Source organism: Larus michahellis, chromosome 3 (assembly GCF_964199755.1).
Source record: "Larus michahellis chromosome 3, bLarMic1.1, whole genome shotgun sequence".
NCBI lineage: Eukaryota > Metazoa > Chordata > Aves > Charadriiformes > Laridae > Larus > Larus michahellis.
In genome coordinates this window covers 24,052,391-24,067,163 of record NC_133898.1, presented here as the reverse complement: position 1 = coordinate 24,067,163, position 14,773 = coordinate 24,052,391, and the positions used below count along the sequence as shown (strand labels likewise).

The 14,773-nt window shown below is 40.4% G+C and overlaps 1 protein-coding gene across 20 annotated transcripts in view; it reads right to left on the bottom strand.

Annotated features, from left to right (window-relative positions):
- The window catches only part of EHBP1 (EH domain binding protein 1), a 229,740-nt gene that overhangs the window by 59,297 nt on the left and 155,670 nt on the right, over window positions 1-14,773 (bottom strand). For all 20 annotated transcript variants that reach the window (XM_074579200.1, XM_074579202.1, XM_074579203.1 and 17 more), the window contains one exon: window positions 13,284-13,427. In XM_074579200.1, the coding sequence (XP_074435301.1) occupies window positions 13,284-13,427 (144 nt within the window). The remainder of the gene's footprint in view (window positions 1-13,283; window positions 13,428-14,773) is intronic.

The following is a 14,773-nucleotide window of genomic DNA, read 5'->3' as shown; positions in this document are numbered from 1 at the left end:
GAGCGAGGCAGCTCTCCCGGTGAACAATGCGAGCGCAGCCGCGCTGGCCGAGGGGGCTCCCAAGAAAGATCATCCAGAAAGTCGACCTAAAGCCAAAGCGGCGACAAAGCCCTCCACTAACTTCTTCCCCGGAATTTTCTCTGCTTAGGCAAGTTCGTGCTCTCCCTCATCTGGGAAGTATAATTAAGGACAACAATCACCTAAGGCGCCGGGGATGCAGAAGCTCGTTACGCCTGTCACCATGATTGTCAACGCTATTGGCATGACCCACAAACGGGGTCTCAAGCGTGCAGGCTGAGCCGTATGCTGAAATAGTGCCATCGCCCAGACAGGGCAGAACGTCCGAGCTGAGATCAATAGGTCAAAAGATGGTATTTTCTGTGCCTTTCCACAGTCGAGTCACAGACAGGAGTTAAAGAAGCTGCTTACTCATTGTAGGAGTCAACATTTGTCGAGCTCCACTTAAGGGATTTTCTCTTGTGTAAACTTGACTTTATAATTTAAAAAAAAAAAAAAAAAAAAAGAAAGAAAGTGGCGTTATGAAACAAAGAGTTTTGGCAAGCGTATGGGGTGCGTAAGCCGGAGAGCAGCATCTTTCAGAGCGCCGTGCTGTGAAGCTCCCTTATGGGGCGGGCAGCCCTGTGCCGAGGGAGGAGGACGTGCCCTCCCGAGGAATGCTCCCCGCTCCCGCCCAGCCCAACAAAGCAGAGCCTCCCAAAGTTTCCCCCCTCCCTAAATCACCACCTTCCTCTTAATTTTTCTGGGGAGGGTGGCGGGATCCCAGTCTGCCCACCCGTGATGAGAATGGAAAGAACAAGTGCAAACCTGACACCTCCCCCCGATCCTATTTTGCTGGGTTGGGCTTTTTTTTGGGGGTTGTTTTTTTTTTTTTGAAAATGTCCTGCAAACTGCTGGCAGCTTGTTTTTAATGGAAAATACCAATCGCCTAGGATCTATACCTAGCCTTTTGCCAATAATGAGAAAACTTCACCTTCTGTCCCCAGCAATTCTTAGGAAATCTTTTGCTGTTATTCCTACAAATCCAATTACAGATTGTTGAGTAGCTAGTGGAGTAAGCTTATTGAGGAGTGTCACATCACTAAGTCGTGCGTATGTGTTTCAGTTTGTAATGTGGTCTGAGCCGCTGTAGAGGTGTCAACTTAAAATGCAAGTAAGTAGCAGAACAGGGCTAATCCCAGCCACTACTCCCCTGCAGCCAAATTGTAGCGCAATGAATGACAGTGGAAATGCAAAGATGCCACTGTGCTTATCACACACAGCCAGATGGTGGACCTGGATCAATGCACACATGCCACGATCAATGCATTTGATAAAGAATTAAGAAGAAAACTGTACATGTTATCAAAGAACTTGTACATGGCATAATTATGATTCTGCATGTGCTTACTGATGATATTGGAGACTCAGAGGCAGGTGATAATGAAACTGATAGGAAGAAATAGCTTAAAGGCTACAGCATATGGCCTCAGCACTAAGAAATCTTGTCAAATAGTTCAGAAAGCTTTTTTAACTGTTATTACAGGCTGCTCATAGTGCAAGCTGGTGGCAACGTTTTAATATTTTTTTTTTTTTTTTAAATCTGAAATGTCAAAAAGTTACAAAAGCTGTACTTTTCAGAATGGCTCAGAAAATAATTAAGACGCTATTGTGTTTTCAACATGGCAAAAAAACCTACAGGTAGAGAGAGCATTTGCAATTTTTTTTTTTTTTGGGGGGGGGATAGTGGTTGGGCATTTTTAAATATATATAATTTCACATTCTCTACATAAATGTATTCAGACTTTAAGGGGTCTTGTGGCAGTTTAAGGAATGTATCTGGGCAGCAATTTGCATTTGGCACGCCAATTTCTACAGATACAGTTTCGATATTATTTCCCATCCAATGCAGAGTATTTCCCTGTTGCCGTTTGTGCTCTGTCAGCTGCATTATAGCCACCGTGGACGCGAAAGGAGGTAATTAAAAATATGTGGAAAATATCTAAAGTAATAAAAAAAACCCCATATACATTTATAATGTATAAAAGGTACCTAAAATACAAATTCTCATGCTCCAGTTGATAGATGAGCTGTCTAATCAACGCCTGGACGTAACTTAAGTGCTCTCATTAGTGTGAAGACCTTCAGGCTAAATAAGACTAAATCCCTTAAAAATTGCTTCTGCAATAGAAAAATCTCCCTTACCATTTTCCTCTGCCTAAATCATATCAATTAAAAAGAGAGAGAGGGAGGGAGGGAGGGAGAGAGGCATTTTCACATGACTTTGTTTTAACTGACACTCAAAAAACTATCTTCTGAATCCAATTTAAAATGTTTCAGCAAAAAAGTTCATTAGCAATCAAAGAAACAAAAAATGACGCTGAGTTTAGTTTCTCCTTCACTTTAAACCTGGATCTTTAATCAGCGCTAAGGCGTATAATCCCCGTTGAATCCTTTACCTTAACTTTCCACTCCCCCCTCAAACCCCAAATATTTAATCAACAGTGCAGTTTTACATTAAATTATAAATTTTATCAAAACGAGCCTCCAGAAAGAGAGAAGTGCGGATTTTACTTGCGGTGGGCTGAGGAGGGGATACCCTCCCCCTCAAAAAAACCCAACAAAAAACAACCCCAAATTTCAATTTGTCCTGACAAACCGTTGGGTATTAAATTCTAAAGGCACGCAGAGTGCATAAAGAACTGATGGCTTGATTAGCTCTTGTGGTGCAATTGAAGGAGCTGTCTCTCTCCCCGCTTCTCCATTTTGAGAAACACTTTGATCTCCGCTCAAGTCAATTCATGACCATCAACTGACAAGACTGCATGAAACACCCCAATGGTTAGCCCCAAACTCGCAGCAAACTATTTGGTTTCATTAAGGCTTCGGGAGAAGTGACCAGTGACAGTCCTTTCATTCAGAAGCCAACAGGCAAGTGACTATTTAAACTTTAACGTGCACAATGTACTGCTGCAGGCCGCTACACCTATAGTCGGTCACTGGAGTATGAATGCCTTTACCTACGATTTCGTGACATGTGAACTACAATGTGCAGCTGCCGTCTCATTAACGCCTTCTCCCAGATTTGTTTGCAGGGCAAAAGCGGTGATTCGCAGTATTTCTGGTGGGAGAAATGACTGTGTCTTCAAAGGAAGGTAGAGCAGCGGGTGCTGTATAAAAGCCAGCAATTAAAAAAAAAAAAAAAAAAGATTGCATTTTTAAATGCAGTAGTCTCCTAAACATTTGCACGGACATAGCAGAAATAGTATCTGTTCTGGCTGAAAATATAAATCACATCGCCCACAAAATCTGAACTTGAATCGCATTCCCCGCGACACGCAGAGTTTTTGGTCCGGTTTCGAGCTTTTGCTACAGTAAACTATTTACACATCACTTTTCCCCTTTTGTCGTTGCCTTCTCCAAAGAGTCCCACTTCAAAGAGCTCATTTTTGCACCAGTTCCTGTCAATGCAGGTCAGAAACACTAAAGTGGAAAGCGGCTGCAGTGCCGTGGCACAAAGAGTCTCTGCGGCTGAAATCAAACAAAGCCCAATTAAACTAATCATAACGTCCCAGTGAACACAAGGAAGCTCACCTGGTATTTCTGGACTTCTTGTGTGAATTCCCAACTCTACTCGGTACTTGGTACTATAATTACCCTGACCAAAATACTGTGAAATTACTGCTCTGATCTACTAATGGCTGCAAAAAATCAAGCCGTTGTGGTTTCATGCCAAGGGGCCGTAGCAAGGTGGCGCAATGCTTTCTGACAGAGACGACAACTTCTAAAAAACTCAAAAGGGAAAATTAACGGGATGTGGTTTATGTTGCCAAGGACTGTTCATTAATTACCAATTTAATCACTGCTGGAGGCATGACATTACAAAAATCTGGCTGAAAGTTCTAATAGATTATGAAGACCACCTAAGAAGAGTGACCAAGAAATGTACAAAACAATTAATACTGTTTCACTGCTATCAAAGACACTCAGATTATTTTACATCAAGTGAAGCAAAAGAATTAGTAGCTTCACAGTGCCACCACTAGGAACTGTAAATACAATGGCACACAATTAGTAATGCACATGTGACTTTTCGTTCAAGGCATATATCCTTGGGAAAGCCAGAACATGATAAGGAGAACAAAAGAAACATTTTTAAATGAAATGAATAAAGATTTTAACTCTACCCTTGTGCATGCTGAGCAATAACAGAATAGGCAATGCAAAATACAGCTCTAAGTCACGGCGATATCATCCTGGGATTCACAACAGCCTGCACTGAACATCCGCACAGAAAACGTCCACAGTTACTAGCAGCGGTAGAAAAAGAGCATTCCAAATGCTGAGAAACCCGGGTCTCGCTTCGGACACAAAGGGAGAGCTCTGAAGCACTCAGACCTTTTTTTTTTTTGTTGCTAGTATTTATAAACGGATAGAAGATGCTTAAGTTTTTGAACTAATGTTGTTCAGGCGGTCTTAAAATTCAGTTAATAAATCGGCAGCCTGTTTTCTGTGAGCGCGCAAGTTGATGTTAGGGCTGCAGACTACACAGCACCTTGAATTTACAGCCACAGAATAAATAACCGTGGCGTTATATATTCAGGCCAGATGCTTAAGTGGTGTAAATAGACACAGCTTATGGAAATAATAGCAATAAAATGCAGCTGAGAATCTCAAGCATTTTTATCTAAAACTCAAACTGCCTAACATTTGCCTTGCATTATCAAAGGTTACACTTTATTCATGAAATCCCTCCTGGTATAAAACTGACAGTGCATACTAATTCTTCTTAGAAATGAGTTTACTTGCACTAATTGATTTATATTGCCAGCTACGTCAGACACTTGTCTACAGCAGTATTTCTGTGCAGTGAAATCACAACTTCATAGTAGGAAAGCACAACTTCATAGTAGGAAAGCACTTCAACAGATCAAATATGAAGTCAAAAGATGTAGAACCTTCTTGGAAAGTTACAGATTATTTTTTATTTTTCATGTATTGAGTAACGTTAAATAAAACAACTTGTTTGTTCTTGCCATCAAGGAAATGAGATCAGGCTATCTCAACCTTAGCATGTCGTTAGAAAGAAGTAAATATCAGTTCAGTTGTGGTTTTGAAGTGTTCAGTCAGCAGGTCTAACCTTCATTTAAAGAAAAGTATATTGTTAAAACAGCTATAAAACTTGGAATGCTCATGAAATGTAAATACTATACAGCATAGTCTTATCAGCTTAAACCATATTTAACCACTTTATAGTGGAATACAGACAAGACATATAAATGAACAACAGGGAATAAGTTACCAAAGCTCAGGGATTACCAAAATAATGTTCAATCTTTTTACCAATTAGATGGTAACTGCTTCTTTGTAATCTCAGGAAGATCTAGTGATCGTATCTAAATCTGGTCACAATTATCAGCATGACAGACTAGTCTTTTTTCAATCAATATTTTCCAATTAATATTAAAAGACCAAGGTTGCCATCTGCAAAGTCCTACACCTCAATAAATTCATGTTAGATGTTGAATTAATAAAGATGAGCTTTTCTCTCTTTGTTTTTCAAGAAAAACAAGATGGAATAACTTGGGAGTGTTTCCTTAAATGAATTAACATCACCACCTCCATCACAGGCATTTGTTTTCTAACTCAGGAGACTGAAAAAAAAATAATAATTCACTGATAAGCTAGATGCCTTTCCTAATGCAACAGAAGTAGGAATTCTGGTTTCATGTAGAAATAAAAAACTACTGAATAAAGCTACCCAGTACTCATTTTCAAGAACCTGTCAAAATTTTTGGAGGAAAGAATACTTGCAACGCTAACTTTAGTTTAGGGCATCTTTCAATCAAATTTAAATATCCTATTTTTGTTGTCTATAGTGAATTTGCATTCTGCACCACTTCTGGTCACATTGACTAGAGTTTAACTTTTTGGTCACATATTAGAGCGGGACAGTTCAGAACTTATTAGCTCAGAGGGCAGCACATTATTGCAGGACATGATCAATAACTGGGACCGTTTATTAAAGCTTTTTTTCTGACCATTTAAAATAGTGCTTTATTTTTATTTTACTGCGGCTGGCATATCCCATATCTGTGCAAATGTATGCAATGAAAATTAAAGTGAGAGTATACAAACTCATTGCCTTTCAGATTTTGTCACTTTCTGAAGCTTTTCTAAAGAGACTTCAATTTCTACTACTCCACTGTGGATGCAAAAAAAGTTAGCATTTTGCACTCAAATATTTATGAAAATGAAAAGTAATGGGCACAACAGATTGACACCTGAAGTAAAAAGAGCTTATTAAATATGAATTAGATACAGCTGCAATAAGTCCTTTGAGCAAGGGAGTAATAAAAAGCGATATTCCGAGCAGAGAAAAACAATCTCATGGCACAGCCCGGTCCTGCTGCCCTCTGTTTGCATGGATGGAGGTAACAGCTTTTTGGTGACGTACATCGTAACTGCAAATTCTACTACAAAAGCTGAATATAGTCCCCACTGCTCTTTCAAAGTTTTGTTTTGTTTTGTTTTAAACTATTTAGGCAGCTATAGCTGTCATTCAACTTGAATAAATATGAAATAATGGTAGTAGAGATAAGTAAATCCAAATCTTTCTCTGTACAGAAAGCAGGCTAGCAACAGTTGCATTTAAGCACAGCAGCAGCAGCAGCGTCAGGGCTGCTCTCTGAAAACACCCCTTCAGTTTATGCTAAGCTGTTTTTAAATACTTATTGTCTAAATGGAGTCCGTCACAATTTTTGGTGTAGTCATCCTCAGGATGCTGCTGTGAAGGAAGAATTACTATTTTCCTGTTTCACAAGAGGCAAAAGGCAGAGCAATTCCCTCTCGGTATCATGCTAGTGAACTCCTTCATCCCAGAATATATGATAGATCCTAAATATGCAAAATTTTTGGCCAGATCCCCACGAGGGGCCCAGTCCTGCACCTAAGTTCACCAAGGAGAAATCCTTAGCTCAAGTAAAACCCAAATAACTTTAGGAATGATCTGTGGCCTGTGTTAGGAAGAAAAACACACCCTTTGCCAGATGAGCACTGTTTTTCACGAATTTCATGCTATATGGCATTCTCTGCTAAAGCTCCCTACCTTGCAAAAGCAAACGAAAAGAATTTGACACACGATTTAGAAGATGCCAGAAATAAAACTACTGAGTGCAATCCTAATTTTCATCCTGTTCTGTATCCTTTAGAATAGAGCCTTAACACGGCATCACCTTTTACTTTTATAGTCCCCGAATACTCAGCCCTGATCCGAGCTCTACCCGGTGGTGTTCAACACTCTGGTTTATTTTCACTGTTCAGTATGCAGGCCCATCAATATGTAGCACCATTCTTTACTCCACAATATTCAAATCTTGTTCCGTAGACAGAATTATTAATTTCTTCAAGGGCTTTTCTACAGTACTCATCACTACGGTATTTAAGTGCCTCAAAAGCATTAATCACATTCCCTTCTCACAACACCCCGTGGTGGTGTTATTACCCTGTTCTTCGGATGAGAACCGAGACGGAGAGATCCAGCTAAAAGGATCTAACACTGGGTGCTCCCTCTGGGAAGCCTATTACCTGGGTTTTTTTTCAGTATACGAAGCTTTATGCAGCCCTTTATGTGTCTTGAGCACAGCTTCGATTGATTTCCCTGACAGACCTGGATGCACAACACATCTGCAAATCAAACCTTTGCCTCACACGGCCATCCGGCAAGGAAGGATACACAATTAATGACCACTTGAAGGAAGTTTGGTTCAAAAGACTTAGCAATACTGATCAGGAACTCAGAGGAAAGGCAGCATTACATTTAATTCTTTCAATTCTTTCAAACACCTTAACCGTGACCTCATCCTTTCGCTCCTTGCAATCCCTGCTTCGTTTGCCACGCACCTTCCAGTTTCTGCAACCAAAAGGACAGAGGCCTCTGGACAAACACCACCTCAATCCTCTGAGCTAAATGAGACACAACTGCTTTGGGGAAAATAGTATGTGATCACATAATTAAAGACTGCATCATAATGCATATACACAAAGGAGGTTAATTAAAGTTGCCTGTGCATTTCTTAACTCCTAATTCCATTCTCTGTAATCACACTGACTCCGTAACCATAGCCATTTGAGTTTACAGAGCCAACGACAGCTGCAGTAAATTTCCATTCTTTATGCAGACCAGTCATTACAAGAGAATAAGATGAACGTTTTGCCAGAGGCCTTTGCAGATATTTGCTGACAGGGGAGTTATGCTGAGATTCAAGAATGAGGAATTCCACTCCATGTTCTGCAAGTGAGAGCTCCCTGCTGGAAAGACCTTTTAGCCCTGCGACTCCTGAATATTCCCCACTCGTTGTGGTCCCCTCTAGCCTGCCACTTTGCCAGTTGGGTTGCACAGACCTGCTCCAGCCTCCTCCCCTTTCCAACATCTCATTCCAGCCAAGCTGCCGCTGCTAACAACCATCACCGCAGGTTGACATCTTACAGCATCTGGTGGGAGCAGATATGTCCCTTCCAGCCCTGTGATATTCATCATGAGAAAAGGCGAGTTAAATAAAAATGAGTAAGCTAATAAAAAGGCTCTCCTGGTTAAAAGCTAAGTGATTACAGCTGCTATGCCAGGTTGGAAATGACAGAAGCATCTCGTAAAAGAGTCACTCCGTGCACACCTACATCAAGAAAGCAAGCAGAAAGGCTGAGCTGTTCATAAATCTACCATAGAGAAAGGGATCCATGGGGGGATCAGTAACTCTGTTCACAGAGCTCTTAAGCTAATTCTTCCAGTCTCCAAGAGGCTGCATCAATTTTAAGGCCATACCTATGATCCTCCCAAACCATGAGCATGTTTTCAAGGATTTTCTGATCAATGCGGTCTCTTAGACTTCAAATACCTGCCTACAGGCTTACATACAGGCTGCCATGCAAACAGCTTGCAGATTGAAGGCTTCTGAGAAGCACCAAATGGGCAGACCTAATAGTGAAAAAACTTTCTACCATACTGCAAGTAGGGAAGAAATGGGAGAAGAGAAAAGGGGCTAGTATGATGCAGAGGAAGCAAGCACAGAATGACGGGACCAAATCAGGTGGGTTGAACAGGAAGGGGAGATGATGGAGCAGAAGGCACAGAGGGAAGAAGATGTCTAAGGGAAGAACGAGTAAAGAGAGCGGGTATTAAGAAAGAAAAGTTAAAAAGGAGAACAAGGGGAGCTGAAATGCACAGGGCAGACAGCTGAAATACAGAGAGAGAGGAAGGAACAAGAAGACACAAACTAAAGAAGAGGACACAGCTTGGGGTACAATGAGATGATTCAGAGCAAAATGGGATTGAGTTAACAGGTATACGAGCAAATTCAGTGCCTTAACCTTCTGCTCCCACAACTTCAGCAATTTCCGAGTTAAAAACAAACAAACAAAAAAGTAAAGCAAGTGAATACTGACATGGGCTTAACCCCAGAGCACAAACACGAGAAGACGGAAACACACTGCAGCAAGGAAGAAGACACAAGAAAAAGGGATAAACAGCCAAGAAAACAGACGTGTCATGGGAAAGCAGCCAGCGCTTCATGAGAGGCCAATGAGTGGTCAATAAAGAGAAAACAGAGACGTAAAAACAAAAAAAAACACCCAACGACAACAAAAAAAAGAACAGCAAGCCCAGAGTACATGACTACTGAAAAAAATAACACAACATTGATTCTACCTGAGGAAGGGGAAGGCTTAGGCTGAAGGTCTAAGGTACTCGCTCTTTGCTTAGAGGAGACACTGTTATTTTCAAAGAAGATTTTTACCAATATAAATCAGGCAAGCAGATACCAAGTAACCTGTACTTACGACCATGGAACAGACTTGGAAATTTCCTCATTTTTGTTGACCTCAAGCAGCAGCACAAGCCCACGCACTGTATATTGTTCTCACTTGTTTACTGAGAAAACGGCGATTCATAGTTCTCATATGACAAATGTAGAGTGGTAACAGCGAGGTGTATGAGAGAAGATTTTCAAAAGTAACTAATGACTCTGCAGGCCTAGCTTAGCTGGGGTGACCCATTTTCAGAGCACGCTGTGAAAGACTGGGCTGCTTAAAGCTCTTTTCATGAAGGTATCAAAAAACGTGAAATTGCAAACTTCAAGAGTTACTTTTGAAAGTACCGGCCCTGGACTATCTCTTTAAAGTTTTCTTATTTAAAATTAGATCTTCCTATTTTAAACCATTTTCTTTTGAATCCCTCTCAATGCATCCCAAAAATGAGTCTAGTCCAATTCCCACTACTAAATGCCAATTGTCATTATCGTAACTCTCATTTGGATATCACATTCCTACACACACCGACACATACAACACTGTTTTGAGACAAAGTTCTTATTATTAATCCTAATGATCAGAAAACACTGAACAGAAATAAGTCTGTACTATTTTCTAACGATCAAACAAGCAGTGACCTGTAGTAAACTGGCACAATTACATCGAATGGAAATTCCTCATCTCCTGAGGCAAAGACCTCCTGATCTTTGAAGATCAAATATGTTAAAGAAAAATAGAAATCAATGTATTTTATCTTATATCTCTATATGTTGATGCATACATACTTCCTCATTCAGAACATACACATGTATGGATATGTATATGTTATATACAGCTTTATATAGCATATATTATTACATATCAACTTTATTAATATATTAAATATGAATACTATACCAGCCTCCATTAAAGACACCCCCCTTTCACACGGCATTTTTCCAACCGAAATGCATTAGGAGAACATTAAGCTTGGTAAGTCAAGCACTCAAAAGTTAGGAAATGTTGACATTCCACCAGCTGTACAACCCTGCATTGGTTCTCATTTCGTGCAGTCTTTAATCGCATAACCCATGCTTTTTTTTCCTACAGGATACTTGTCTTTTTCAGTGGCCATGACTGACAGCGTTCAGTGAACGAACAACTGCTCAATATCTCACTTCACCCTCATCATTTGCAGTCTGCCGTACACCTTGTTTAAAATACACTATTTAAACTTTCCTCCGAACACAGAATTATTAATTTCTTCCAGAGCATTTCTGTGGCACTCTTCACTATCATATCTTAGAGTTTCCAAATTACATCTCTACAACACCCTTCTGAGCTGAGGAGCTTTTGTTATTCTTATGATACAGTCAACTCAAGTCAAGACAGCCCAATCCTCAGAGAGCCCAGGATTCCAGAGGGGCCATGACCATTTATTCACAGCATGGTTCCCCTTGACTTGGCTACAGCCAGCTGCATCCAAAACTTCCAGAAATAAGTCCCCAAGAATCTTGGGTTAGAAATCATAAATGAAGGAATAACGCCACCTCCAGTACATTGGGTTGAAGGTACCTTCCCAACATTGTAAAGAGCTTCTGATGGAGGCAGTAAGAAATGTTGGTTCTGCAGAGTGGCCCCAAAGGGCTGCCCTTCCCTTTCCTGCAGGCTACTCATTCAGTTTTCAGCTTCTGTAATAAATGAAACAAGGTCCCATGGGTCCCATGGCTGCTTGAACTACGCAATCCCAACTCCCACCCTGAAAACTCTGTCCCCATCTCCTATCCTTCAGCTGTTTGTCACGACCTAGACACAGTCTTCATTTTTGTCTAACTTCACATTACCATCTACCTCCTTGCCATCTACCCGGGGCATCTCTCCTCCGCATGCCAGTGAGGTAGCTCCTTTTCCTCCTATTTGGCTTTCATCAGCAGGAGTTTGAGTCTAAAAGAGAAAGTTTTGCTTTCCAATACTACCATCTGCATCAGAATGGGCTGTGGTCCTTAGGGGAGCCACGGTAAAAGATGCCCTTGCTGTGCTGTGGCCATACAGGCAGTTTTTACTGACCTGCTTTTCTGAACCTCCATTGACAAGATCATGCTATTAACACAACTTTGTTTTGAACACAGATTTTTCAAGGGGATGTAACCTTCTTACCATAAGACATTTTTTAACATGGATAAAACAACGCTTTATCCAACCTAATACAGAGAAATGGTTAAACAGGGTTTTTTTTCAAGTAAAAAAATAAAAATAAATATTACCCTGAGGCAGAGAGATGATGAGGAAAATCTCAGCTCAAACAATGAAATACTAGCAAAGTCGTAAAAGCCTTTGAAAATAGGAGTTTGTAATAAAAAATGTTAGGCAACTCTAATTACAGTTGTTCCTGCCTGAGTAGTTGCCCATAGTATCCCTCCTCTAACGCTGTTTGCTTTATGAAAAAATAATTAAAAAACAAATTCCAAAGTGAAATTTATACTAAAATATACTTATCTAGGAAGAAATTAAATACAAAGTAATAAAAAAATTCTTTAGATATCATTATACAAATGAGACTTGTCTTCATATATGAATATATTTTGGGAAAAAAAAAAAGTGTCAGTTTGGGGAGAGGAATTGTTAAGAAAAACAAAAGTACAGCATGGATCCAAGAGAGTTAAGAGAATGAAATGAGACATGTAAATCATTGTCTTCATTTTTTGATTGTATGATCCCATTTATGTTAAAAAGCAGAATCTGCCCCTCAGGACTAGGCTCTGAAAGATGTGAATCAGTAAAGACTCAAGCCTTTCTCTGTATCATTATTTTTCAGTTACATTTACATTCTCAGTTGGCAGTACAGTCTCTCAACGCGCATTGGTTAGAATCACAAAACCCGCATTGCCAAGGTTTGCATAAAAATTAATTAGCTTTCATCTCCAGAGAGTATGCATCCTTCCAGGTCACCACGGAGGCCACTGGAAGCGCAACCATAGCTGCTACGACACTGGAGCTCATTCCCCAGCTCCACTTTCCCATCTCACCAGCATAATCAACTTTGGTGATAAAAAGGAATTGTTCCATCAACTCTTTTACAAGACTGTCACAAGCAGCCTCATTCACTGCAATGACACTTATGAAGCAGCAAGTAGCTGACATCACAGGCTCAGGGAAATCATTTACATTAACTGAAAAAAGAGAAGTAATCAAAAATAGCATAAATTACTCCACTATCATTTAACAAGTAACTTTTGTTTTTCGTCCCATTAGAAATTGCAGTGCCAATCAAAGAAGGTGCTCCCAGACCGCTGCTTCCAGTGAAGTCTACGGCATCTTTCCGTTGGCCACAGCAGCAGGAGAAATGGGCTTTAAAAGTGAACTAAGGGTACATGACACAACAGCGCACCGGGAGATTCAGCGCGGAAAGGAAACATTCTGCAAGGACGTGCCCCCCACAAAAGCATACGCACATACAATAAATTTTAACTACGTAAACTGCTGTATTGGCCAATATTTCTTACATCATTCAGCTGCTTATTGCGGGCCGGGATGATCGTATTGGTTAGTTGCTTATTCCCTGCCTTTAAAGCTGCATCTCTTCTTGCTTGCTCAAGCAGAACTCTTGCCCGTTCTTTAAGTTCTTCCTGTCTTGACAACATTCGTTGCTTAAAAATAAAGAAATATAATTAACAGCGAGGCAGCCTCAGGGTACTTAACATTTATACAGTAGTTAATAGCCAGGAGCCTTCCTGTATAATAAAGGTCAGGAGTCACATGGATTACAGCTTCATGAGGTGACAGAGCATTCTATAGAAATGAAAAGTAAAGATGATCAAAATGTAAAATTAAAAAAAAGTCATAGGCCTTTATAATGTAAATAAGAGTTCTCTCCCCTCCCCTTAAAACTTAATTTCTATCAACATTTAATGCCTTTAAACTGCAACTGTGGAAAAAAAATAATTGGCTTCGTGGAAGCTATGTTAAATGTGCTATGTGTTTACTTATTTACTTTAATATGTATGCAAATATAATGCTTCGTTGGCTACTTATATGGGTATCGCTCATTTATAACTTAAATTGAACACAAAGAGGCTGGGTACAGGCAAAAAAACTGTGAAAATATCTGCTTCTGCTTCATTTACAAATATCCACAAGGAAGTCCCTTCTTCGTACACATGACCAATTACATTGTAGAGTAGAAATAACAGAAGGGGAGCTTCTGCATAGGCTATGTGAGCTCCCATACTTATATACTCCTGACCGCTGACTTCTTAGTCAAGGTCAGCTGTGAAGACTCTGGGAAACGTGTCTCTAGGTCTTTACATGGGCTAGAGCTGGGACAGAGGTTCCAGGTTGTGCTCCTGTAACAAGCACGTGGAAACCGAGATCACAGAATCACAGAATGGTTAGAGTTGTAAGGGACCTTAAAAATCACCTAGTTCCAACCCCCTGCCCTGGGCAGGGACACCTCCCACTAGACCAGGTTGCTCAAAGCCCCATCCAGCCTGGCCTTGAACACCTCCAGGGATGGGGCAGCCGTGGTTGACTCTAACCAACAACTGAGTGTTCAAGGTTACGATTGAGGCTCACATCTGAGATTTCATTACCATGTGCAAATGCACAGACAACTCACAACAGAGAACCGTTTTCGAAGTCATCTCTTCCTTTTCCTTGGCCTATTATACCCTTGCACGTGAAAATCTGGGTGGGTAGAGAAGACATTCTGTTTCCCCCTGCTCTACTATTCTGTATGGGCCAAATTATTCCTTCCTCATCCAGTACACGAAGATGATGATGAAGAGAAACTTCATGAGTCTTCACTGATTAAAGGAAAGAAATTAGACAGCTATGCAACTAATATTTGGCCACTATAACCCATCTATGACTGCTTCTCTTGCAATCAAATGAATCTTTATTATGCTTACTTGGGGAAAAAAAACCCAACACTACAATGCTACCAAAAGACTGGCTATATTCTTTTCTTACCAGATCTAATGGCACAAAGCCAAAC